At 39.2% G+C, this 26,925-nt stretch overlaps 1 protein-coding gene across 1 annotated transcript in view; it reads right to left on the reverse strand.

The window, feature by feature from the left end:
• EDA2R (ectodysplasin A2 receptor) overlaps positions 1–26,925 on the reverse strand; it is a gene marked incomplete at both ends in the record, with an annotated part of 47,889 nt that overhangs the window by 4,231 nt on the left and 16,733 nt on the right. Inside the window, 4 exon segments of the mRNA XM_079765956.1 lie at positions 7,911–8,072; positions 10,024–10,069; positions 10,073–10,109; positions 10,653–10,831. Coding sequence (XP_079622082.1) covers positions 7,911–8,072; positions 10,024–10,069; positions 10,073–10,109; positions 10,653–10,831 — 424 coding nt within the window.

The following is a 26,925-nucleotide window of genomic DNA, read 5'->3' on the forward strand; positions in this document are numbered from 1 at the left end:
GAGTCCCAAGCAGGATCAACCCCAAAAGACCCACACCAAGACATGTCATAATTTCAATGGCAAATATAAATGATAAAGAGAGAATCCTAAAGGTGGCAAGAGAGAGACAGAGCGTTACCTACAAAGGAACACCCATCAGAATGTCACATGATTACTCAACAGAAACACAACAAGCTAGAAGTGAATGGAAGGAGGTATACAAAGTGTTGCAAAGCAAAGGACTGAATCCAAGAACACTATATCCAGCAAGACTACCAATCAAAATTGAAGGGGAAATCAGGAGCTTTGCAGACAAAAAAAGGCTCAGGGAGTTTATCACCACCAAACCAGCAATGCAAGAATTGCTAAAGGGAATACTGTAAAAAGAAGAAATAAACAGGTAAGAAGGAATACAGACACAAAAATAGATATGACTACAAACAAATACCTTTCAGTAATAACTTTAAATGTAAAGGGACTAAATGCTCCAATCAAAAGACATCGAGTAGGTGAATGGATAAAAAAACACGACCCATATATATGCTGTCTACAAGAGACCCACCTCAGAACAAGAGACTCACACAGATTGAAAGTGAAGGGATGGAAAAATATCTTTCAGGCAAATGGAAATGAAAAAAAAGCTGGGCTAGCAATACTTATATCTGACAAAATAGACCTCAAAGTAAATACCATAACAAGAGATAAGGAAGGCCACTTCATAATACTAAAGGGAGAAATCCAACAAGAAGAAATAATTCTGGTAAACATATACGCTCCCAATATAGGAGCACCCAAATACATAAAAAAAAAACTCCTGGAGGATATCAAGGGAGAGATTAATAGCAATACAATCATAGTAGGAGACTTTAATACCCCACTATCACCATTGGACAAATCCTCTAAACAAAAAATCAGCAAGGAAACAGCAATCCTAAATGACTCACTAGACCAGATGGAATTAATTGACATCTTCAGAACATTTCACCCCAAAGCCACAGAATATACATTCTTCTCAAGTGCACATGGGTCATTTTCAAAGATAGACCATATGCTGGGTCACAGGCAAAGTCTCTTCAAATTCAAGAAGATAGAAATTATATCAAGCATATTCTCAGATCACAGTGGCATAAAACTGCAAATCAACTACAATAAATACAATCCAAAGAAATCAAACACATGGAGACTAAACAGCATGCTATTAAACAAGGATTGGGTCACCAGAGAGATCAAGGAAGAAATAAAAAACATCATGGCAACAAATGGCAATGAGAACACAACAATCCAAAATCTATGGGACACAGCGAAAGCAGTCTTGAGAGGGAAGTTCATAGCTCTACAAGCCTATTGCAAAAAACAAGAAACAATGGTAATAAATTACTTAACCCTACAACTCAAAGAGCTAGAAAAAGAGCAGCAAGAAAAGCCCAGTGTAACCAGAAGGAAGGAAATAACAAAGATCAGAGCGGAGATAAATGACAGAGAGACCAAAGAAACAATACATAAGATCAACAAAACTAAGAGCTGGTTCTTTGAAAGGATAAACAAGATTGATGGACCTCTAGCCAGGCTCACCAAGAAGCAAAGAGAGAGGACCCAAATAAACAAAATCAGAAATGAAAGAGGTGAAATAACAACAAACCCCGCTGAGATACAAAGGATTGTTACAAAATACTACGAACAACTCTATTCCAACAAACTGGACAACCTGGAGGAAATGGACATATTCCTAGAAAAATATAACCTTCCAAAAATCAATCAAGAAGAATCTAAACAGCTCAATAAGCCAATAACTTAGGACGAAATTGAAGCAGTTATCAAAAAGCTTCCGGCAAACAAAAGCCCGGGACCTCATGGCTTCACAGGGGAGTTTTACCAAACACTCAAGGAAGAACTACAACCTATCCTCCTCAGACTATTCCAAAAAATTCAAGTGGAAGGATCACTTCCAGGCTCCTTCTATGAAGACAGCATCACCCTAATACCAAAACCAGATAAAGACAACACAATGAAAAAGAATTACAGACCAATATCCTTCATGAACATAGATGCCAAAATCCTCAACAAAATTCTAGCAAATCGGCTCCAGCAGTACATCAGAAAGATCATACACCATGACCAAGTAGGATTTATCCCAGGAATGCAAGGATGGTACAATATCCGCAAATCAATAAACGTGATACACCACATAAACAAATTGAAAGATAAAAATCACATAGTCATATCAATTGATGCAGAAAAAGCATTTGACAAAATCCAACACCCTTTCTTGATAAAAACTCTCAACAAGGTGGGAATAGAAGGCTCATATCTCAACATAATAAAAGCTATATATGATAAACCCACAGCAAACATCATACTCAATGGACAAAAACTAAAAACATTTCCCCTAAGAACAGGAACAAGACAGGGATGCCCACTCTCACCACTCCTGTTTGACATAGTACTGGAAGTATTAGCCATTGCAATTATACAAGAAGAAGAAATAAAAGGCATCCAAATTGGAAAAGAACAAGTAAAGCTGTCTTTATTTGCAGACGACATGATATTGTACATAAAAAATTCGAAAGACTCCATCAAAAAACTAATAGACTTAATAAATGAATTCGGCAATGTAGCAGGATACAAAATTAACGCAAAGAAATCTATGGCCTCTCTATACACCAATAGTGAACTTACAGACAGAGAGACTAAAAAGGCAATCCCATTTACCATCGCACCAAAAAAAATTACGATACCTAGGAATAAACTTAACTAAGGAGGTAAAAGATCTATATGCGGAAAACTACAGGACACTGAAAAAATAAATAGAGGAAGACATAAACAGATGGAAGAACATACCATGTTCATGGATTGGTAGAATCAACATCATTAAAATGTCCATACTACCCAAAGCAATCTATAGATTCAATGCACTCCCCATTAAAATACCAACGGCATATTTCACAGACCTTGAAAGAACTCTCCAAAAATTCATCTGGAATAAAAAAAAGACCCCAAATAGCCACAGCAATCCTGAGAAAGAAGAATAACGTAGGAGGGATCTCAATACCAGATTTCAAGCTGTATTACAAAGCCACTGTTCTCAAAACAGCTTGGTACTGGCACAAGAACAGACATATAGATCAATGGAACAGAATAGAGAATCCAGATATTGACCCAAACCACTATGCTTAATTAATATTTGACAAAGGAGGCATGAACATACAATGGAATAAAGACAGTCTCTTCAATAAATGGTGTTGGGAAAATTGGACAGATACATGCAAAAAAATGAAGCTTGATCACCAACTTACGCCATACACAAAAATAAACTCAAAATGGATACAGGACTTAAACATAAGACGGGAAACCATAAAAATACTAGAGCAATCCACAGGCAGCAAATTCTCAGACATATGCCAAAAGAAATTCTTCACTGACACTGCCCCTAGGGCAATGGAAGCTAAAGAGAAAATTAACAAATGGGACTACATAAAAATAAAAAGCTTTTTCACAGCAAAAGAAACCATCAACAAAACAACAAGAAGGCCCACTGCATGGGAGAACGTATTTGCAAATGGCATCACTGATAAAGGTTTAATCTCCAACATCTACAGGCAGCTTATACAACTTAATAAAAGGAAGATAAATGATCCAATAAAAAAATGGGCAACAGACCTAAATAGCATCTTTTCAAAAGAAAACAGAAGTAAGGCCAAGAGATACATGAAAACATGCTCAACGTCACTAATTATCTGAGAGATGCAAATCAAAACAACAATGCGGTACCATCTCACACCTGTCAGATTGGCTATCATCAACAAATCAACAAACGACAAGTGTTGGCGAGGATGTGGAGAAAAAGGAACCCTCGTGCACTGCTGGTGGGAATGCAGATTGGTGCAGCCACTGTGGAGAACAGTATGGAGTTTCCTCAAAAAACTGAAAATGGAACTCCCATTTGACCCAGTAATCCCACTCCTGGGAATATATCCGAAGAAACTAGAAACACCAATCAGAAAGGATATATGCACCCCTATGTTCATAGCAGCACAATTCACCATAGCTAAGATTTGGAAACAGCCTAGGTGCCCATCAGCAGATGACTGGATCAGAAAACTGTGGTACATCTACACAATGGAATACTATGCTGCCATAAAAAAGAAGGAATTCTCATCATTTGCAGCAACCTGGATGGAATTGGAGAACATTATGTTAAGTGAAATAAGTCAGTCAATGAAAGAAAAATACCACATGATCTCACTCATTTATGGATAATAAAGAACATTATAAACTTGAACAAAAAGATAGATACAGAGACAGTAAAGCATCAAACAGACTGTCAAATTATAGGGGGAAGGTTAGGGCGAGGTGGGGGAGATAAGAGATCAATCAAAGGACTTGTATGCATGCATATAAGCATAACCAATGGATGCAAAACTCTGGGGGGTGAGGGCATATGTGGGAGTGGGGTGGGGGCCGGCAATGGTAAGATATGTACACATATAATACCTTAATAAAAAAATTGAAAAAAAAATAGGTTTTCAGTATCTTGCTCTCTCTCTTCTTCTGGCACCCCCATAATTCTGATGTTGGTACACTTGAAGTTGTCCTAGAGGCTCCTTACACTATCTTCATATGTTTGGATTCTTTTTTCTTTTTGCTCTTCCAGTTGGGTGTTTTTTGCTTCCTTGTATTTCAAATCTTTGACTTGATTCTTGGGATCCTCTAGTCTACTATTGAATCTCTGTATATTATTCTTTATTTCAGTCAGTGTATGCTTAATTTCTGACTGGCCCTTTTCCTTTTTTTTTTTTTTTGGCATTCTCCCTAAGATCCTTGAAGGTCTCACTAAGTTCCTAGGAGGTTTCTAGAATATTCTGGAGTAACCTTATAACTGTGGTTTTGAAATCTATATCCAGTAGTTTGCTTTCTTCCATTTCTTTCATTTGTGACATTTCTCTTTGTCTCTGTATTTTGGCTGCTTCCCTGTGTTTGTTTCCATGTATTCTGTAGCTGGCAAGTCTTCTTGAGTTGATAGAGTGGCCTTGTGTAGTAGGTTTCCTGTAGGGCCCAGTGGCTCAACCTCCCCAATTACCTGAGGTGGACACTCTTGGTGCACCCATTTGTGGGCTGTGTGCACAGACTTGTTGTAGTTGAGCCTTGATTGCTGTTGGTATCACTGGGAGGAATTGACCTCCAGGCCACTTGCCTGTGAGGACCAGCTGTGTCTACAATGGAAGAGCTGCTGTGCAGTAGACACCCTTATGGGACCAGACTTGCTTCAGTGGGGCTTTGGTGCTCACTGAGTCTGCCCCTTGAGTGTGTCATTTATGGATGTGAAGAGTTGTTATCTGATATGGTCTTGCACTGACCACTGGGTACACTGGCTCTTGGATCTCCAAGGAGGTGCAAAGTCAGCCACTACCTGGGGCTACCCAGCAGGAGCTACAGAGAGATCTTCAGATTCCTCCTCTTTGTATCAGGTTTGGAATTGCTTAGATGAGGCCCATCTGTGAAACAAAGCAGGCTGGTGCTGGGCCTTCTTTTGCTAGCTTTGGGGCTCCCTGACCCAGCTACAGCTTGTTTGACAGGTTTTAGGCTGAGAAAAGACAGACCATTCATATGCAAAAGCCGCTGTGCACAGCTTGGGTAGGGTTGTAAATTGAGTAAGGCAGGATCTTAGGGAATCTCCAGGGTGGAGCAAACAGCAATGGCTGCCAGTCAGCCCTGCACCGGGGAGGTCCCAGCACAGGAACAATGTCCACGACCACGGTGAGCACCTCTGTCTGGAAGAAAGCTGCCCTCATGTTCCTGCCCTGATGCCAGGCTGTCCAGTTTCTCCCAGTATGTGTCTGGGTCCCCTCGAGTCTGGCCCGGCACTGGAGCTCAGAGCAGGTGGGAGCTTGTATCTCCCTCCTGATTAAAAAAGCAGCACACCCAGGTGCCAGCCTGTTCTGTGCCTCCTCATCTCCTACCAGTCTCAATGCACCTTTTTCTTAACCTCTCTAGTTGTAGTTCTTCCACTCATCCAGCTTTCCTGTGGTTCTGGATGATAGTTGTTATGTATTTTAGTTGTAATTTTGATGTGGTTATGGGAGGCAGCAAGTAGAGGTGTTTACCTATGTCGCCATCTTGGTTCTCTCTCAAAACTGTTTCATTTAAAAAATCCAGATATTTCGCTCTTTTGAAAAATCCAGGAGATCTTGAAACATTGAGTATCCCCACATGGTAACAAATAACTGAATCTGAGTAGTAAATTCCACTTTACACAGGAGATGAATTCTTCAGTTTGCCACAGTCACTACTACTTTCTATTGCACCTTATATTGGATCTAATTCACATTTTAATCTCACCTATACAGCCACAGTATGCTTTTGACTCCTGATAAGCACCCATCCCAATGGAAATATTGTCTAACACTCTTTTCCATGTGGAGACCCTAAGGGAGCTGCCTGCCCTCAGTTCTTCACAGAAGGGTACTACATTATGTTGAGGACAGAGAAAAAGCATAGAAAAGTTACCTATTTCTTCTCTCAGAACCAAGAAAAGGGAGACAGGCAGCTCTCAGATGGTGCCTCATCTTTCTGGGCTCTGTGGCCCACAGACTTCATTGTCTATGTTTTATGCCCAGGCCCAAGGACTGAGCAACAGTTCCTATTTGAGAAACTAACCTCCAAGGTCAAATATAGGATGGTCTATCCTGAACCACAATTTCCAATGAGTAGAGGAGAGAGAAATAGAGTTTAATAAGGGTTATAAATCGACAACAGTGTTCCCCTTGTGTCCCTGAAGCCCATGAAATGCTAGATTAATCTCAATTTAAGCCAGGGGTACAGCCAAACACATATGTTTAGCTTTTTAAAGATCATATGATAGGCTCTAGAGTCAAACTGACTAAGGTAGGTCTATATAAGAGGGATCTTCTCATACAAATATAGAGAAGTAAAAGTTGTATTGCTTTGGGCCCTGTATCCAGTCAACTACAGAGGAGTCTTAAGCACCCCAATATCCTGTAAACCTTACTAAATCAACAGCACTTTGCAGATGCATTAAGAACATTCAGTAGCCTGTGTTCCTGTTTTAGTATCTCTCCATAGCTTTCAGTTCCCTTGATGATGCTTAAACTGTACTGAGCTTCAGTACCCTTGACTGGAGTTTTAATACCCTGCCTGGTCCTGGCCTGCCATCATCCTACACCCCCATCTTTTCCCTCAGTGATCTGGATATTTTTTCCTCCATTCTTGGATAATGGTTGAAGTTGTAATGTAAAGAGATCACAATGTTACCACTGATTTAAATATGACCTTCTATTTAGAATTTTACATGGCTATCTCCTATGGGCTGCCAGATCTTTTTGGATATTATTGTCTGGGGAAAGAATGCCTAGATTTGCCAACTCCTCTGTACTCAGGGCTCTCAGCTACCAACATTTGGGTTATAACTATACTAATAACAGTTACCTGAGACTTCACCCACTCTTATTACAGTCATATCTCAAATCCAGTCAGCTTCCCTTCATTCCTGACATGTTCTTATTAGTAGAAATGAAAAATTTTTAAATGACTTAAAAAACCAAGAAATCTAATTCTGTCATTTTAAAGATTAGGGAGAAAGAGGCTCAAAGAAGTTAGATGACTTATCTATAGTTAAACAGTGATTCAGACGTAGATTTAGAACCTAGGTCTGCAGAATTTATTTTAATGGTTTTCCCATGATGTGTTGTTCCTTTATGAACCTCTGTATCTTAATGAAGCAGGTCCCGTGAATGCTCAGGGTTGGTCTCAGTCATCTCTGAAGTCCCATGCTTTCTATTGCCAGCTCCCGATAGTCTACCTCTGAGGTTTTCCAGCACTGTATGGAAGGTCTATTAGCTCCCAGTCCCAGAAAATTCATCTTTTCTGGTGATCATAGCCTTGATTAATGTAATACTTGAAGCAGCTACACTTACCATCCTGGCAATGTCTGTTGAAGAACTGCTTGCAGTAGAGGAAGAAGAGCCTTAGAAATGCCAGGGTAAACACCGTGAGCAGACTGATCACCAGTACAAGTGTGGCCACCTGAGGGGGCACTGTGGGTACATCTGCCTTCACTAAGCTCAACTGGAAGGCACCTGTGAGATAAGAAATTGGGGGAAGTCAGTCAGTGTAGGCAGTCAACAGTCACCCTGACACTGGGCCTGGACTTCCTCAGGCCATCCATCTCTCCCTAAGGTCTTTCCCTTTTAGGGATGATAAGCTGGTTTTACTCCTTTGTGGATCAGGCAAAAATGTAAAGAACAGAGCAGAGATATTAGCATATACTGCTAATATGGTATAAATTAGTACAAATATTTGAAGATGTACATGTCCTATGGTCTTTCTATGTCACCTCTAGTTATATAACCTAGGAAAATGGAAACAAATTAAAGTGTTCATCCATGTGCACAGGATAAATAAATTTTGATATAATCCTATGATATAATATTATTATATAGCATTTAAAATAACATACCTGTATGGATTCATATAAATAATCAAGAGGAGAAAACAAATCAGAAAAAGAAAGTGTGTAGCTTGATGTCATTTATATAAAACATTATAAAATATAAATAACAGCATATATTGTTGATAAATAGATAAATGTGTATATACTAGAGGCCTGATGCACAAAATTTGGGCACTCAGTGGGGAGAGTCCCTCAGCCTGGCCTGAGCCCTCTCACAGTCCTGGAGCCCTGCAATCAAACGCTCCAAAGAGGGAGGCCCTGCCCACCCACCGCAGCACCATAGGCCGGGTAGCCTGGGCCTCCCTCTGCAGAGAGATTAATCATGGAGCCCTGACCAGGTGAGTGGAGCCTCCCTCTGCGGGGTGATTGTGAGGCCCCAACCAATCTCATCACACCCGCCTTGGCTGGCCTGGCACCAGTGCATGGTCATCCAGACAGTCGTTCTGCTGTTCGGCTGTTTGGTTGATTTGCATATCATGCTTTTATTATTATAGATGTTACAAAAGAATATAAGTATTAAATCATGGGTAGAGAAATTGGAGAGTCATAGTGCTCACCAATTATTTACATGCTTCCCTGCATTTCCCACTCACTCTTATACTAAGGCCATCAGAGTACTTCTGGCCAATGGATGTGTGTCACTTGCAGACTGAAGTAGTTAAAAGCAAGTATGCCTCTCAATCTCTTTTCATGTCCCATTAACCTGGAAGTCACATGATGTGGATGATATAGTCACAAGATAGAGGAAGGCCTTTGCATAGTGAAAAACAAACTTTTATTGTATGAAGTTACTCAGATTGTGGAGTTTGTTACTGTAGCATAGCCTACCAGCAAGATACATACAATTTCATGATAGTGGTTGCCTCTGGGAGGTTGGTAGATATTAGAACTCAGAAAGGATGAAAAAGGGAATTCCATTAAACATGTGGAGTCTTCATTCTTTTAAAAATATCTGAAGTAAATATGCAAAATGTCAAGATTTATGGATGTTGTATAAATGAGCATTTTATATTTTCTGCATTTTAAATATTTCTACATATTTGAACTATATTATTATTTAAAAAGTCATCAATATTTTAAAAAGAATACATGAGTAGATATACAGATGATAGATAGATGAAAATTATAGACAGATAGACAGATATATTGATGGTGATATAAGCATAGACTAGATCCTAGTACTTCATTTAGCCTTTACTAGTCCTAAGCACTAGGGACTATTATAAACCTCATATAATCATCATCATCATCATCATCATTCACAAGTATACACATATTATAATTTATAAGCTACTTTCTAAATCCATTATTTTATTAGATCTAGATAGCCATCCCATAAAATATGAAAAATAATGATTGTCCTAACATATTTTTTTTCAGATGAGGGTCAACAAATTTCAATGATTTGCAGAGGGTTACACAGATAATACATTGGAAAACCAGGATTCAAATCTGATTCCCTTGCCAACCTACCCTATAGGAAGAAGTATGAGGGGGTAGTAGAAGTCTTTACTACCCTGTCTTACTGCCACCCAATGGGTTGGGGAAGGAAAAAGAGAAGAGAACTGGATACAAACATTGAACATCAGAGGTGGGGGTCTGCTTTGTGCACGGGATGCACTCTCAGTCCTGCAGGCCTCCAATGCGTGTCTTTTGGTAGAACCTGTGGTCAGAGCAAGAAAGAGCTGCAAGGTGATCAAACAATCAATGCCCTTGGATTTGTCCTTTCTGAGACCATAGGCAGCTTTTAGGAGTCTTGCCCTCCTGGAAGCCAGCACGCACCATCACCCCTCATGAATTATCTGTCTCTATGTCTTATTCAGACTCAGAGTCCCAGATACTCCACATTCCCCCCCCCCCAATTCACCATACCCTATAGCCGAAAAGGGAATTAATATCACAAGAGAGAAGAGCACTGCTTTCACACCAATTGCTTCCTAATCTCTTTTATGTCTACAATGAGATTTACCTTGAATGTTGGGCCTGAGCTAAACATGCCAGCATAATAATAAAGTTGTTAAATACTCATCTGTGGCTGACCATGTGATAGGCCCTTTACAGTGGGATCTTTCAAGACACTGCTTTGCCTTAGTGGGTGCTTAAACTCATCAAGATATGGACAGTTAGATTACTTTATCTAGGCTCTGAGAGACCTCCAAGGGCTGGAGAAGGCCCAGAACAGCTTCACTTCATACAGCAGGCTCACCTTGGAAGACAGTCCCCACAGACAGCATTAGAGGTAGCTATGCAATTGGCCTTCTGAACACAATTGATGACAGCACAGGTGATGCAACTCTGACATCTATGATGGCCCCAGCTACTTTTGTATCTGCGTGGAGGGCAGGCTGTGCAGTATGCATCTCCACCCTCTCCATAACCATAATCCTGCAGAGAAATGAGATTCACTAACATTGCCGTACAGGAACTTGGATAGAGGATCAGCTATGGGATAAGTGGGCATTGTACAGAGTTTACAAACTGCAAGTTGAAACCCATTACCAAGTCATGAAATCAGTTTACTAGGTTTCAAGCAGCACTAAAAATTTTAAACAAGGCAAAATAAAATAATGATATAAAATACCACAGTGCATAGCATACACTAAAGCTAGGTACTTATATCAGTCAGCATAGGCTATGTCGTCATGTTATGGCAAAAAGTAAACTCCAAATCTCAGTGTCTTAAAAACAATCCCACAAAATTTTATTTCTCATTCACACTATTTGCCTACCAGAAGTTTCATGGGGGCTCTGTTTTACATTATTCTCATTGGGTCACCCAGGGTGACAGAGGCTTCATCTTTGTGCCGCCATGATTGGAGCATCAGGAAAAAGAGAACATAGTGATCTATGCACTGGTTCTGTCCCATGTCATGTTGCTCTCATATCCTTGACCACACATATCACCTGATTATTAATAACTATGAAAGTAAAAGAAAGTGAAATTCTACAATGTTCTAGAAAGTAAGGAACTAGAGAGATTGGACAAATAGCTGTATTCACTATCTACCTCAGTATTGCTTTGTAAAATTTTATAGATAAAATCTATATAAGTATGTGTTTGCTTATGATGAAAAATTTATTATTACTCTTGGCAATGGTCAAAAATCTCTGAATGCCAATGGTATAGAGGAGAGATGAGTAATTCAGCTGGCTCTTGGCTGAGATCTGGTATTGACTCAGTGTGACTCTGGCTGACCCCTCTCAATTTTGGGGGAGTCGTATGAAATTCAAATAGATGGCCTATAAATATTCTTTTAGCTATGACATTTTAACCTAGGAACAAGGTTCCAGCCTTATATGTCATAGCTCTTTCTCAAAGACACAATTCTAATTATCAATGGATATGAACCATTGGTAGTTCTGGCAGAAACTGTATTGTTCACCACTGCAGTTAGGTGAGCCATGTGCCTAGTTTTTAGCCCATGGATTAAAATGACATGTGCCTTTCCCAAGCCTGTTCCCCAAATGCTTTATACTTAAAATATCCTTCATTTTCTTCATATTTTGATTTTCTGGTACATAGGGATACACAGGGAGATGGTGAAATCTATATATTAAAAATGACAGAGGATGCCAGGACAATGGAAGAGGCAGCAGTTAAAGCTTTCATTCCTTCACAGAAACATAGAAAAGCAAGCAGAAACTGTCAGAATCAATATTGTCATAACTTTTGGAAACAGTCAAAGGTTTATATAATGAAATAAATGCTGAATGGAGAAAAAGGCAACTTGTAAATGATAGGAAATTTTTGTGCCATTTTTACTTTCCCTTTCCACAGCTCTCTTTCCAGAACATTGCCATTCCTAAAGTGGAGGCAGTATTTACGTGACATCAGCCTATGTTCTTAGTGTGAGATATTTATTTCTAGTTTCCAAGTGAGTTCAGCAAAGCTTATTCACAAAATATATTGTGTATGTCTGCTGTAATGTGTCCAGGGGCCACCTGAAGGACTGAGACATGGTGATCACCTCTGTGTCACTCAATTCAGAATGCAGACTGAAAAAGGGGTGGGCATTTGTTTAAAAAAATGTCACAAAGCAAACTAACAAACCACAAATAATGGGTGAACACACACAATAAACTGTCTAACCATAGGAGCTAAAAGTAGGGAATATTCTTTAGGAAACTAAGAAAGTTCCCATATACTATATGGGGTGATTTAGAAAGGCACACGCATGCCTAGGGCAAGACACATGAAAAGACCAGAGAATACCCAAGTTTACACACTGGGCTGAACCATAGGGTTAGGGGTAAGTGCAAGTTTGGCTAAGTGTTGAAAGAGTGCTTCAGCACAGAGCCAATCTCCAAAAACAGGGAGGTGTGTGTGTGTGTGTGTGTGTGTGTGTGCGTGTGTGTGTGTGTTTAGGTTGTTGATGTTGTTTAATTTTTTAACTCATTTTTAAAATTTCTTGATTAAGATATTACATAAATGTCCTTATCCCCCATTATCCTCCCCATCACCCCGACTCATGCCCTCACCCCCCTATTGTCTGTGTCCATTGGTTAGGCTTATAAGCATGCATACAAGCACTTTGGTTGATCTCTCCTCCTTACCCCCACCATCCCCTACCAGCCATCTGAGGTTTGATGGTCTGATCAATGTTTCTGTCTCTGGATATGTATTTGTTCATCAGTTTATGTTGTTCATTATATTCCATAAATGAGTGAGATCAAGTGATGTTTATCTTTCTCTGACTGGCTAATTTCACTTAGCATAATACTCTCCAGTTCCATCCATGCTGTTGCAAATGGTAAGAACTGCTTTTTTACTGCAGCGTAGGATTCCATTGTGTAGATGTACCACAGTTTTTTAATCCACTCATCTGCTGATGGGCACTTGGGCTGTTTCCAAATGTTAGCTATGGTAAATTGTGCTGCTATGAACATAGGGGTGCATATATCCTTTCGTCCGTATTTTCTAGCGTATAAGACGACTGGACTTATAAGATTTTCCTGGGTTAAAAAGTTGTCTTATATGCCAGAAAATATGGTAGTCCAATATATCTAATCCATTATATCTAATCCCATCAATATAATCCAATATACTGTATTTTCCAGCGTATAAAATGACTTTTTAACCCAGGAAAATCTTATATGCCCAGTCGTCTTATACACCGGAAAGTACGGTAATTGGTGTTTCTAGCTTCTTGCAATATATTCCTAGAAGTGAGATCACTGGGTCGAATGGGAGTTCCATTTTTAATTTTTTGAGGAAACTCCATACTGTTCTCCACAGTGGCTGTACCAGTCTGCATTCCCAACAGCAGTGCACAAGGGTTCCTTTTTCTTCACATCCTCAACAGTACTTGTTGTTTATTGATTGGTTGATGATTGCCATTCTGACAGGTGTGAGATGGTACCGCATTGTCATTTTAATTTGTATCTGTTGAATAATTAGTGACTTTGAGCATATTTTCATATTTCTCTTGGCCTTCCTTCTGTCTTCTTTTGAAAAGTATCTATTTAGGTCCGTTGCCTATTTTTTTTAGTGGATCGTTTATCTTCCTTTTATTAAGTTGTATGAATTCCCTGTAAATGTTGGAGATTAAACCCTTATCAGTGATAACATTGGCAAATATGTTCTCCCATTTAGTGGTCTTTCTCATTGTTTTGATGACGGTTTCTATTGCTGTGCAAAAGCTTTTTATTTTGATGTAGTCCCATTGGTTTATTTTCTCTTTAGTTTCCATTGCCCTAGGAGTGTTATCGGTGAAGAAATTGCTTCAGCATATGTCTGAGATTTCTCTGCCTGTGGATTCCTCTAGTATTTTTATGGTTTCTTGTCTTATGTTTAAGTCCTTTATCCATTTTGAGTTTATTTATGTGTATGGTTTAAGGTGGTGTTCTAGTTTCATTTTTTTGCATGTATCTGTCCAATTTTCCCAACACCATTTATTGAAGGAACTGTCTTGATTCCATTGTATGTTCAAGCTTCCTTTGTCAAATATTAATTGAGCATAGTGGTTTGGGTCGATATCTGGGTTCTCTGTTTTATTCCATTGGTCTATATGTCTGTTCTTGTGCCAGTACCAGGCTGTTTTGGGAATAGTGGCTTTGTAATACAGCTTGATATCTGGTATTGGGATCACACCTACTTTGTTCTTCTTTCTCAGGATTGCTGTGGCTATTCAGGGTCTTTTTTTATTCCAGATGAATTTTTGGAGAGCTCTTTCTAGGTCTGTGAAATATGCCGTTGGTATTTTCATGGGGAGTGCATTGAATCTATAGATTGCTTTGAGTAGTATGGACATTTTAATGATGTTGATTCTATCAATCCATGAACATGATATGTTCTTCCATCTGTTTACGTCTTCCTCTATCTCTTTTTTCAGTGTCCTGTAGTTTTCCGCGTATAGGTCTTTTACCTCCTTAGTTAAGTTTATTCCTAGGTATCTTAATTTTTTTGGTGTGATGGTAAATGGGATTGCATTTTTAGTCTAGTCTCTCTTCCTAAGTTCACTATTGGTGGATAGAAATGCCATAGATTTATTTTATTTTAATTACTTTATTGATTAAGGTATCACATATTTGTCCTCAAACCCCGCCCCGATTCCCATCCGAAACCCCTCCACACGCATGCCCACAGCCCCCTATTGTCTGTGATCACTGGTTAGGCTCATATGCAAGCACACAAGTCCTTTGGTTGATCTAGCTCCCTTATCCCCACCCTACCCTACCTTCCCTCTGAGGTCTGACAGTCTGATCGATGCTCCTCTTGTTCTTCAGTATATTTGTTCATCTTTTCCCCTAGATGAGTGAGCTCATGTGATACTAGGAATACACTTATAGGAACCGAAAATGAGACAAGCAATAATGGTTATGCTGAGAGGCAAATGAATCAGTCTATAGTGAGTTTTTTTCTGGGCCAACAGTTCTTTTGAGTCCCAATTTCTATGTCCAACAGTTCTTTATGTGTCCATAACAACAATGATATTTCAGTTCTGGATGGTGGACAAATGGTGGTAATGCAGGTCCGACCCTCTCTGGTTTGGTCCTGGGCAATCTGCAGTGATGCACATCTGCTGACTGCTAATATGGCAAGGCATTGTCAGCATCTTCCATTTCTGGACTGTTTCTCTTCTGTCTTCATGGCTGGAGTACTCCTGTCAATTCCTCTCTGTTGCAGGAATCCACATGGTCTCGGAATTGTTTTCTGAAAATATACAAACATATTCTCGACCAAAAGTTAATAAAGTAATCTTTTCTATAAATTTGACTTACGATCCTTTTTCATTTTTTTGCCCAAACGATTTACCTTTGGCTTGTTTTGACACCATGTATGTTTTACCTGGGTGACTTGCTGTTATCATTACAAATGAAAGTTAATTTTCTAAAGTAAAAATTTTCTAGATGTAATTTGTTTACAGGATATTTTCCTTACATGATATTCTTCTACTATCCCCCCTTTTTTGGTTTAAATATTAGGAGGCTTTTGGAAATTTTATGCTGTAATCTTGATAGCATTTAAATTTTACTTTTTTGCACTAAAATGTGACTGCTTTAGATTCATTATATATTATGCAATTTTACAATGAGATGAACTACCAATAAAAATTTTAGTTAACACTTTAGGAACAGCTTTTTTGTCCAGTACAATTGACTTTTCTAGAATATTCGCTTCTTTCGATTGGCCAATTTAAATTAGTATGAAAACTTGACTACCATTATACTGTCAAATTTAATACTCTAACAACCATCTTATATTACCCTGTAAATATTAGTGGATAGTATTATTTGCCTTCTTGAGTAGGCCCTGAGCATTCCTGGTGCTAGGTTGGATTTAGATATCAAAGACCCCAGTTCCCTGCATCATGGGTGCAAGACATCTCCATCAAATCTTGTTGTAGTGAGAGGGCATCTGCTGTCAGCCAAGTCTCTGTTACCTGGGTCCCAGTTTGAGCTGGGCATGGGAAGCTAAGCAGCTATGGGGGCAGGAGACCTCCCTCAGCAGGGGTGAGGGTTCAGGCCCCTGCAAACTTGGGGGGGTGAAGGTCTGTGTCCCACCTCTGTTCATCCCCAAATTCTCTCCTGATGGCCCCTTTGCGACTGTGCCTGTCTTAGGTTGTTCCTTCCCTGAGGAATCTTACCCGTCTCTGGTTAACCAGCCATCCTCCGGGGCCAAGCAGGGTGATGTGAGGTTTAGTTCTGGCTCCTTGGTTGCCTATGCCCCATGGCCTCCATGCCAAGCACCTGCCTTGGGATTCCCTCGCCTGCTGGAGGGTCCCAGCACTGATCACATATCTTGTGAAACCCAGGTTTCTTCTCCAAGGAGGCCCAGCTCACCCCAGTGGGTGAGAGACAGATCCATGGTACCAGCCATCATGAGGCTTCAACCTTGGCATGAACAGAAGCTCAGGCAACAGCTGTGGACAATTGGATTGTGAGAAGAGGGTCTCTCTTGACCAAAAGGGCAAGAGGGTCCAATGTAGAATGCTCAGGTGCCTTCCCAGGGGGCCCTCTACACAGTGGAAAGGATTAAACCCTTTCATGTCCTTTTTAAATTGCTGCCAGACATTCAAAGAATTAGTTTGTAAGTTTGTTTGGGATAATTGTATATTATGCTGTTGTAATTCTAAAATATCTAGAGATGTGTTACCTTTGTCTCCAAGCACCAAAAAGATGATTTTTTTATTGATCCCCAAGGGTGTGAGGTACTATTATAGGTAATGGGGGTAATACAAATCTGGGAAAAATTATAATGACATTGTAGAATAATATCATGTAAGGATATTCTTTGCTCTAGAACATGGCAATTCCATTTCAAACTGGCGGCCAGTTTCTTTTTGTATAGACAAGGTCTTAGCTACATTTTTTACACCTCTCCCAGGAGCAAGTAGTGGTAGTCCCTTTCTTTGGTATCCACACAAGCCAAAAACCTCTCTTTAATTTTACATACAAAGGAGCAATGGTTTGATTTGGTGTCATACAAAAGGGAAGCTGGGTGGAAACCCCTGTGTAATTATACTTCCTTGCCCCATCCATGGTCCTCCTGGATGACCAAGGTGTTTGGTATTATTGGTGACTAGATTAGGAGGGCGATCAGCCTTTGTAAGGGCTCTTACCCATGAAGAGTCAGGAACATAATTCCAAAATACTTCCCCATTTGCCCCAGGTAATCTTACCATACAGGTGATGACTACTAGCATGGCAAGAAAGATGTTCTCAGGCATCCTTGGGGTTCGGTTCTGGTTACCTCACAATTTCTTTTTTATTTTCATTTTTAAAAATTTTTTATTTTTATTATTATTATTATTTTATGTGTCCTTATACCCCATTCCCCCCCATTCCCAATTTGTGCGCCACCCCCCTGTTGTCTGTGTCCATTGATTAGAGTTATGGAATGTACACAAGTCCCTTGGGTGATCTCTCCCCCTTTCTCCCTCCAACCGCCTCCTTCCCTGAGGTTTGAGGTTCTGATCGATGTTTCTCAGTCTCCGGATCTGTTCTTGTTCATCAGTCTATGCCATTCATTATACTCCACCAATGAGTGAGATCATGTGATATTTATCTTTCTCTGCCTGGCTTATTTCACTTAGCATAATGCTGTCCATCTCCACCCATGTTGTTGCAAATGGTAGGAGCTCCTTCTTTTTTACCACAGCATAGTATCCCATTGTGTAGATATACCACAATTTTTTAATCCACTCATCTGCTGATGGGCATTTGGGCTGTTTCCAAATCTTAGCTATGGTGAATTGTGCTGCTATGAACATAGGGGTACATATATCCTTTCTTGTTAGTGTTTCTAGTTTCTTGGGATATATTCCTAGGAGTGGGAACACTTGGTCAAATGGGAGTTCCATTTTTAGTTTTTTGAGGAAACTCCATACTGTTCTCCACAGTGGCTGTACCAGTCTGCATTCCCACCAACAGTGCAAAAGACTTCCTTTTTCTCCACATCCTCACCAACACTTGTTGTTTGTTGATTTTTTTCATGATAGTCATTCTGACAGGTGTGAGATGGTACCGCATTGTTGTTTTTATTTGCATCTCTCTGATGATTAGTGACTTTGCGCAGGTTTTCATATGCCTCTTGGCCTTCCTTTTGTCTTCTTGCGAAAAGTGTCTATTTAGATCAGTTGCCCATTTTTTGATTGGGTTGTTTATCTTCTTTTTGTTAAGTTGTATGAGTTCTCTGTAAATGTTGGAGATTAAACGCTTATCGTTGATATCATTGGCAAATATGTTCTCCCATACAGTGGGCTTTCTTGTTGTTTTATTGATGGTTTCCTTTGCTGTGCAAAAGCTTTTTATTTTGATGTAATCCCATTTGTTTATTTTCTCTTTATTTTCCATTGCCCTAGGAGCAGTATCAGTGAAGAAGTTCTTTTGGCATATGTCTGAGATTTTGCTGCCTGTGGATTCCTCTAGTATTTTTATGGTTTCCTGTCTTATGTTTAAGTCCTTTATCCATTTTGAGTTTATTTTTGTGTATGGTGACAGTTGGTGATCTAGTTTCATTTTTTTGCATGTATCTGTCCAATTTTCCCAACACCATTTGGTGAAAAGAGTGTCTTGACTCCATTGTATGTTCATGCCTCCTTTGACAAATATCAATTTGGCATAGTGGTGTGAGTAAATTTCTGGGTTCTCTATTCTATTCCATTGATCTATGTGTCTGTTCTTGTGCCAGTACCAGGCTTTTTTAAGAACAGTGGCTTCGTAATACAGCTTAAAATCTGATATTGAGATCCCACCTACTTTATTCTTATTTCTCAGGATTGCTGCAGCTATTTGGGGTCTTTTTTTTTATTCCAGATGAATTTTTGGAGAGTTTGTTCTAGCTCTGAGAAATATGCCGTTGGTATTTTAATGGGAAGTGCATTGAATTTATAGATTCCTTTGGGTAGTATGGACATTTTGATTATGTTGATTCTACCAATCCATGAACATGGTATGTTCTTCCATATGTTTATGTCTTTATCTCTTTCTTCAGTGTTGCATAGTTTTCCACATATAGTTCTTTTACCTCCTTAGTTAAGTTTATTCCTAGGTATCTTAATTTTTTTGGTGTGATGGTAAATGGGATTGCTTTTTTATTCTCTCTTTCTCTAAGTTCACTATGGGTGTATAGAAATGCAATAGATTTCTTGGTGTTAATTTTGTATCCTGCTACAGTGCCGAATTCATTTATTAATTCTCATAATTTTTTGATGGAGTCTTTAGGGTTTTCTATATATAGTACCATATCATCTGTGAATAAGGAGAGTTTTACATCTTCTTTTCTGATTTAGATGCCTTTTATTTCTTCTTCTTGTCTGATCGCAATGGCTAGTACTTCTAGCACTATGTTGAACAGGAGTGGTAAGAGTGGGCATCCCTGTCTTGTTCCTGTTCTTAGGGGAAATGGTTTTAGTTTTTGCCCATTGAGTATGATGTTAGCTGTGGATTTATCATATATAGCTTTTATTATGTTGAGGTATGATCCTTCTATTCCCACCTTGCTGAGAGTTTTTATCAAGAAAGGGTGTTGGATTTTGTCAAATGCTTTTTCTGCATCAATTGATATGACTATGTGATTTTTATCTCTCAATTTGTTTATGTGATGTATCACGTTTATTGATTTGCGAATATTGTACCATCCTTGCATCCCTGGGATAAATTCTGATTCGTAATGGTGTATTATTTTTTCTGATGTACTGCTGGATCCGATTTGCTAGAATTTTTTTGAGGATTTTTTTATCTATGTTCATGAGGGATATTGGCCTTTAATTCTCTTTCATTGTGTTGTCTTTATCTGGTTTTGGTATTAGGATGATGCTGGCTTCATAGAAGGAGCTTGGAAGTGTTCCTTTCTCTTGAATTTTTTATAATAGTCTGAGGTGGATAGATTTTAGTTCTTCCTTGAATGTTTGGTAAAACTCCCCTGTGAAGCCATCTGGCCTGGGTTTTGTTTGCTGGAAGCTTTTTGATAACTGCTTGAATTTCTTTCATAGTTATCAACCTATTGAGATTTTTAGAATCTTCCTGAATAAGTTTTGGAACATTGTAATTTTCTAGGAATGTGTCCATTTCTTCCGTGTTGTCTAATTTGTTAGAATAGAGTTTTTCATAGTATTTTTTAACAATCTCTTGTATTTCTGTCGGGTCTCTTGTTATTTTACCTCTTTCATTTCTGATTTTGTTTATTTGGGTCCTCTCTCTTTCCTTCTTGGTGAGGATGGATAGAGGTTCATCAATCTTGTTTATCCTTTCAAAGAAGCAGCTCTTGATTTTGTTGATCTTGTGTATTGTTTTTTTGGTCTCTGTGTTATTGATTTCTGCTCTGATATTTATTATTTCCTTTCTTCTGCTCACTGTGGGCTTTTCTTGTTGCTCTCTTTCTAATTCTTTGAGTTGTTGAGTTAGGTGATTTATTACCATTTTTTCTTGTTTTTTTTTTTTTAGGTAGGCCTGAAGAGCTATAAACTGCCCTCTCAGGACTGCTTTCATTGTGTCCCATAGGATTTGCAATGTTGTGTTATTATTGTCATTCCTGGAGAGGATGTTTTTAATTTTTTCTTTGATCTCATTGATAACCCAATCAATGTTTAGTAGCATTCTATTCAGCTTCCAAGTGTTTTGTGGGTTTTTTTTTTTTGGAATGTTTTATTGTAGTTTATTTCTAATATTATGCAATTGTGGTTTGAGAAAATGCTTGATAGGATTTCAAACTTCTTAAATTTGGGGAGACTTTGCTTGTGACCCAATATGTGGTCTATTTTTGAAAATGTCCCATGTGCATTTGAGAAGAACGTATATTCCATGGCTTTGGGGTGAAATACTCTGAAGATGTCAATTAGGTCCATCTAATCTAGTGTGTCATTTAGAATTGGTGTTTCTTTGCTGATGTTTTTTTCTAGAGGATTTATCCAGTGATGTCAGTGGTGTATTCAAGTTCCCTACTATGATTGTATTGTTGTAGATCTCTCCCTTGATATCTTCCTGGAGATTTTTTATGTATTTGGATGCTCCTGCATTTGGTGACTATATGTTTACCAGAGTTATGTCTTCTTGTTGAATTGCTCCCTTTAGTATTATGTAGTGGCCTTCCTTATCTCTTATAATGGTCTTTCTTTTGAGGTCTATTTTTTCAGCAATAAGTATCACAACCCCAGCTTTTTTGTAATTTCCATTTGCCTGAAAAATATTTTTCCATCCCTTCATTCTCAGTCTGTGGGAATCCTTTGCTCTGAGGTGGATCTCTTGTAGACAGCAAATATATGGGTCATGTTTTCTTATCAATTCAGCTACCCTATGTCTTTTATTGGTGCATTTAATTCATTTACGTTTAATGTTATTATTGACAAGTACATGTTTGTTGTCATATTTTTCCTTAGAGTTTTTGTTTCTTCTTGCCTTTCTCTTTCTTCTTTTTATAGCAGTCCCTTTAGCATTTCTTGCATTGCTGGCTTGGTAGTGATAAACTTTCTTAGCCCCTTTTTGTCTGTGAAGCTCCTGATTCCACCTTCAATATTGAATGATAGCCTTGCTGGGTATAGTATTCTTGGATTCAGACCCTTGCTTTGCATCACTTTGTATATTTCATTCCATTCCCTTCTGGCCTCTTGTGTTTCTGTTGAGAAATAGGTTGATATTCTCATAGGAGATCCCTTGTAGGTAACTTTCTGTCTCTCTCTGGCAGCCTTTATGATTCTTACTTTGTCGTTGGTGTTTGCCAATTTAATTATGATGTGTCTTGGTGTCGGTCTTTTGGGGTTCAACTTTTTTGGGACTCTATGTAATTCTTGGACTTGCATGTTTTTTTCTTGCCAATATCAGGAAAGTTTTCTGTCATTATTTCTTCAAACAGGTTTTCTATTCCTTGCTTCTCTTCCTATCCTTCTGGTATTCCAATTAAGCGAATATTGTTTCATTTTGTGTTGTCCCAAAGCTCTCTTAGGCTCTCCTCTTGCTTTTTAAGTCTTCTTTCCAGTTGCTGCTGTGTTTGTGAGTTTTTTCCTACTTTGTCTTCTATTTCGCTGATGCGGTCCTCATCTTCTTCTATTCTACTTTTTAAGCTTTCCACTGTGTTCTTTATTGCAGCTATGTCGTTCTTCATTTCATCTTGGTTCTTTTTTCATGCAGGCGACATTCTCATTCAGCTCCTTATAGTTCTCATTGAGTTGTGTGTATTTTTCATCCATCCGTATAAACATCCTATAACCATTACTCTGAATTCTTTCTCTGATAAGCTGCTGGCCTTAATATCATTTAATTCCCTTTCTGGTGATTCCTCTTTTACTTTCCTTTGGGGATTGCCTTTTTGTTTTCCCATGTTTTTCTGTAATGTTTTAGTTGTAGATCCGCTTGCTTTGCTACCCAGGTTCTTTTGGGGATGGTGCTACTGGTGTAACCTCTCAGTTCTTCCTGGCTTGGTAATCTAGTGTAGCTCCCTACTTGAGCTATTTGGGTTCTCTTGATGTAGGCCTGCAAGGTTGAGAGGCACAACTGTGGTGTCTAGAAGTCAGAAGCTATGGAGGGGAGTGTCCCATTGACACTATGGAGGGGAGTGTCCCATTGACATTCTATTTAGTTGTCTTGCACCCTTAGTTGAAATTTTGCGTGTCCAGTGGGGACTCACAGTGGCGCCCAGGAACCATCTGTTGGGAGATCTCACAATGGCTCCAACTAGCGCCCTGTGTGTAGATGGGCTCAGGGTACCTGCCTGTTGGAAATTCGCAACTGTGGAGGTGTATTTTCAGGCACAGAGCTCTGATGTGCTCTGAGGGGTCCTGGCCCTGAGGTTGAGCAGCTAGAGTGAATGTGGGTCGTTATTCAGGAAGAGGGGCTTTGGAATTTCTGCTGCGGGGCAGCGCAACCTTATCTGTACAGAACCCCACCCAGCAGGGGCTCAAAGAATCTCCCCACAGGACCCTGTGGATATATGGGCTAAGGGTACCTTCCCTTGTCTGTGTCTGTGAGTTTGCTGGCTCTGGAAGTTTGTGCAAACTGCTGGTGCCTTTGCTTGAGCAGAGCTCTGAAGCACTCTGAGGGGCCCTGGCACTGAAGTTAAACAGCTAGGGTGTATGTGGGAAGTTATTCAGGAGAAAGGAGTTCAGAGTTTCTGCTGGGGCAGCGTGACCTTGTCTGTACAGAATCGCACGCAGCAGGGGATCAAAGCAGCTCCCCAGAGGACCCTGTGGATATATGGGCTCAGGGTGCCTTCCCTTGTCTGTGGCCGTGAGTTTGCCAGCTCTGGAAGTGTACGCGAACTGGTGGTGCGTTTGCCTGCGCAGAGCTCTGACACACTCTGAGGGGCCCTGGCACTGAAGTTAAACAGCGGGCGTGTCTGTGGGCAGTTATTTAGGAAGAGGCAGTTCAGAAATTCTACTGCATGGCCGAGCGCCCTTGACTGTGCAGAATCACACCATCAGGGGCTCTCAGTGGTTCCCAAACACTGCCTGGGTAGTGGGGTGCCTGGGTGCCTACAGGCTGGGAATGCGGCAAATCCTGAGTTCTGGCACTGGTGAGGGGGGGGGGTTGTACTTACTGCTTTCAGCGGCACACTTTTGGAGGTGAAGTTCTCTGGGTCCGTGCGTATGCATCTGGGGCGGCAGGTCTTCTACCAGAGTGGCTGTAGTGTCCTGGTTTGCTTCTGAGACCAGACTGGGTGGTGGCTAAGCTAGGATTCTAGTCTCAAGCAGTTTTGTTCTTCAAGATGGTGGGGTCTCTGTCGCCATAGATTTCTTGACGTTAATTTTGTCTCCTGTTACATTGCCAAATTCATTTATTAAGTCTAATAGTTTTTTGATGGAGTCTTTATTTTTTTTTATGTACAATATCATGTCATCTACAAATAAGGACAGTTTTACTTCTTTTTTTTCCAATTTGGATGCCTTCTATTTCTTCTTCTTGTCTAATCACAATGGCTAGTACTTCCTGCACTATGTCGAACAGGAGTGGTGAGAGTGGGCATCCCTCTCTTGTTCTTATTCTTATGGAAAATGGTTTTAGTTTTTGCCCATTGAGTATGATGTTGGGTATGGGTTTGTCATATATGGCTTTTATAATGTCTGGTTACGATCCTTCTATTCCCACCTTGCTGAGAGGTGTTTTTTTTTTTTTTATCAAGAAAGGGTGTTGGATTTTGCAAATTCTTTTTCTGCCTCAATTAATATGAATAAGTGATTTTTATCTTTCAATTTGTATATGTGATGTATCATGTTTATTGATTTGCGGATATAGTACAATCCTTGCATCCACAGGATAAATCCTACTTGGTCATGGTGTATGAACTTGCTGATGAACTGCTGGATCTTATTTACTGGAATTTTGTTAAGGATTTTGGCATCTATGTTCATGAGGGATATTGGCCTGTAATTCTCTTTCATTTTGTTGTTTTTATCTGGTTTTGGTATTAGGGTGATGCTGGCTTCGTAGAATGAGCCAGGACGTGTGCCTTCCTCTTGAATTTTTTGGGATAGTCTGAGGAGGATAGGTTTTATTTCTTCCTTGAATGTTTGGTAAAACTCCCCTGTGAAGCCATCTAGCTCCGGGCTTTTGTTTGCTGGAAGCTTTTTGATGACTGCTTCAATTTCTTCCATAGTTATCAGCCTATTGAGATTTTTAATATCTTCCTGATTGAGTTTTGGGAGGTTGTATTTATCTAGGAATATTTCCATTTCCTACAGGTTGTCTAGTTTGTTAGAATAAAGTTTTCCACAGTATTTTTTAACAATCCTTTGTATTTCTGTGTGGTCTGTTGTTATTTTGCCTCTTTCATTTGTGATTTTGTCTATTGGGGTCCTCTCTCTTTGCTTCTTGGTGAGCCTGGCTAGAGGTTCATCAATCTTGTTTATCCTTTCAAGGAAGCAGCTCTTAGTTTCATTGATCTTTTGTGTTGTTCTTTTAGTCTATATGTCATTCATTTCTGTTTTGATCTTTATTATCTCCTTCCTTGTGCTCACTCTGGGCTTTTGTTGTTGCTCTCTTTCTAATTCTTTGAGTTGTAGATTTAGATGATTTATTACCATTTTGTTTTCTTGTTTTTTTGAGGTAGGCCTGAAGAGCTATAAACTTTCCTCTCAGGACTGCTATCATTGTGTCCCATAGATTTTGGATTGTTTTCATTTTATTGTCATTTGTATTCAGGATATTTTTAATTTCTTCTTTGAGCTCTTTGGTAACACAATCATTGTTTAATAGCATGCTATTCAGCTTTCAAGTGTTTGAATTTTTTGGATTATTTTTATTATATTTCATTTCTAATATTATGCCATTGTACTCTGTGAAAATGCTTGATATCATTTCAATCTTATTAAATTTTGGGAGACTTTGCTTGTGACCCAATATGTGCTCTATTTTTGAAAATGTCCCATGTGCACTTCAGAAGAACATATATTCCATGGCTTTGAGGTGAAATGTTCTGAAGATGTCAATTAAGTCCATCTGATCTAGTGAGTCATTTAGGATTGCTGTTTCTTTGCTTATTTTTTGTCTAGAGGATTTATCCAGTGATGTCAGTGGTGTATTAATGTCCCCTACTATGATTGTATTGTTGTTGATCTCTCCCTTTATATCTTCCAGTAGTTTTTTTAAGTATTTGGGTGCTCCTGCATTGGGTGCATATATGTTTACTAGGGTTATACCCACTTGTTTTTATCAATCCCTTTAGTATAATGAAGTGACTTTCCTTATCTCTTGTTATGGCCTTCATTTTGAGGTCTATTTTGTCAGATATAAGTATTGAGACCCCAGGTGTTTTTTCATTTCCATTTCCCTGAAAGATATTTTTCCATCCCTTCACTTTCAGTCTGTGTGAGTCTCTTGTTCTGAGGTGGGTCTCTTGTATACAGCATATATATGGGTCATGTTTTTTATCCATTCAGCCACCTGATGTCTTTTGATTGGAGCATTGAGTCCATTTACTTTTAAAGTTATTATTGAAAGTTACTTGTTTGTATCCATTTTTATTTTTTGAGCCTGTGTTCCTTCTTACCTTTCTATTTCTTCTTTTTATAGCATTCCCTTTAGCATTCCTTGCATTGCTGGCTTGGTAGTGATAAACTCTCTTAACCTTTTTTTTTTTTTTTTTTTTTTGTCTGTGAAGCTCCTTTCCCCCCCTTCAATTTTGAATAATAGCCTTGGTGGATAGAGTGTTCTTTGATTCAGTCCCTTGCTTTTCCTCATTTTGAAAATTTCCTTCCATTTTTTTCTGGCCTGATGTGTTTCTGTTGAGAAATCGTTTGATAATCTCATCGGAGATCCCTTGTATGTAACTTTCTGTCTCTCTTTTGCAGCCTTTAAGATTCTCTCTTTGTCCTGAACATTTGCCATCGTAATTATGATAGTCTTGGTATGGGTCTTTTTGGGTTCATCTTGTTTGGGACTCTCTATGCTTATGTGACTTTTTTCTTGCCCACCTCAGGGAAGTTTTCTGATATTATTTCTTCAAATAGGTTTTCTAACCCTTGTTCCTTTTTCTGTTGTTCTGGCACCCCTATTATTCGTATGTTGCGTCGTTTTATGTTGTCCCAAAGCTCCCTTAGGCTCTCCTC

This window comes from Cnephaeus nilssonii (genome assembly GCF_951640355.1).
Source record: "Cnephaeus nilssonii genome assembly, chromosome: X".
Classification (NCBI taxonomy): domain Eukaryota; kingdom Metazoa; phylum Chordata; class Mammalia; order Chiroptera; family Vespertilionidae; genus Cnephaeus; species Cnephaeus nilssonii.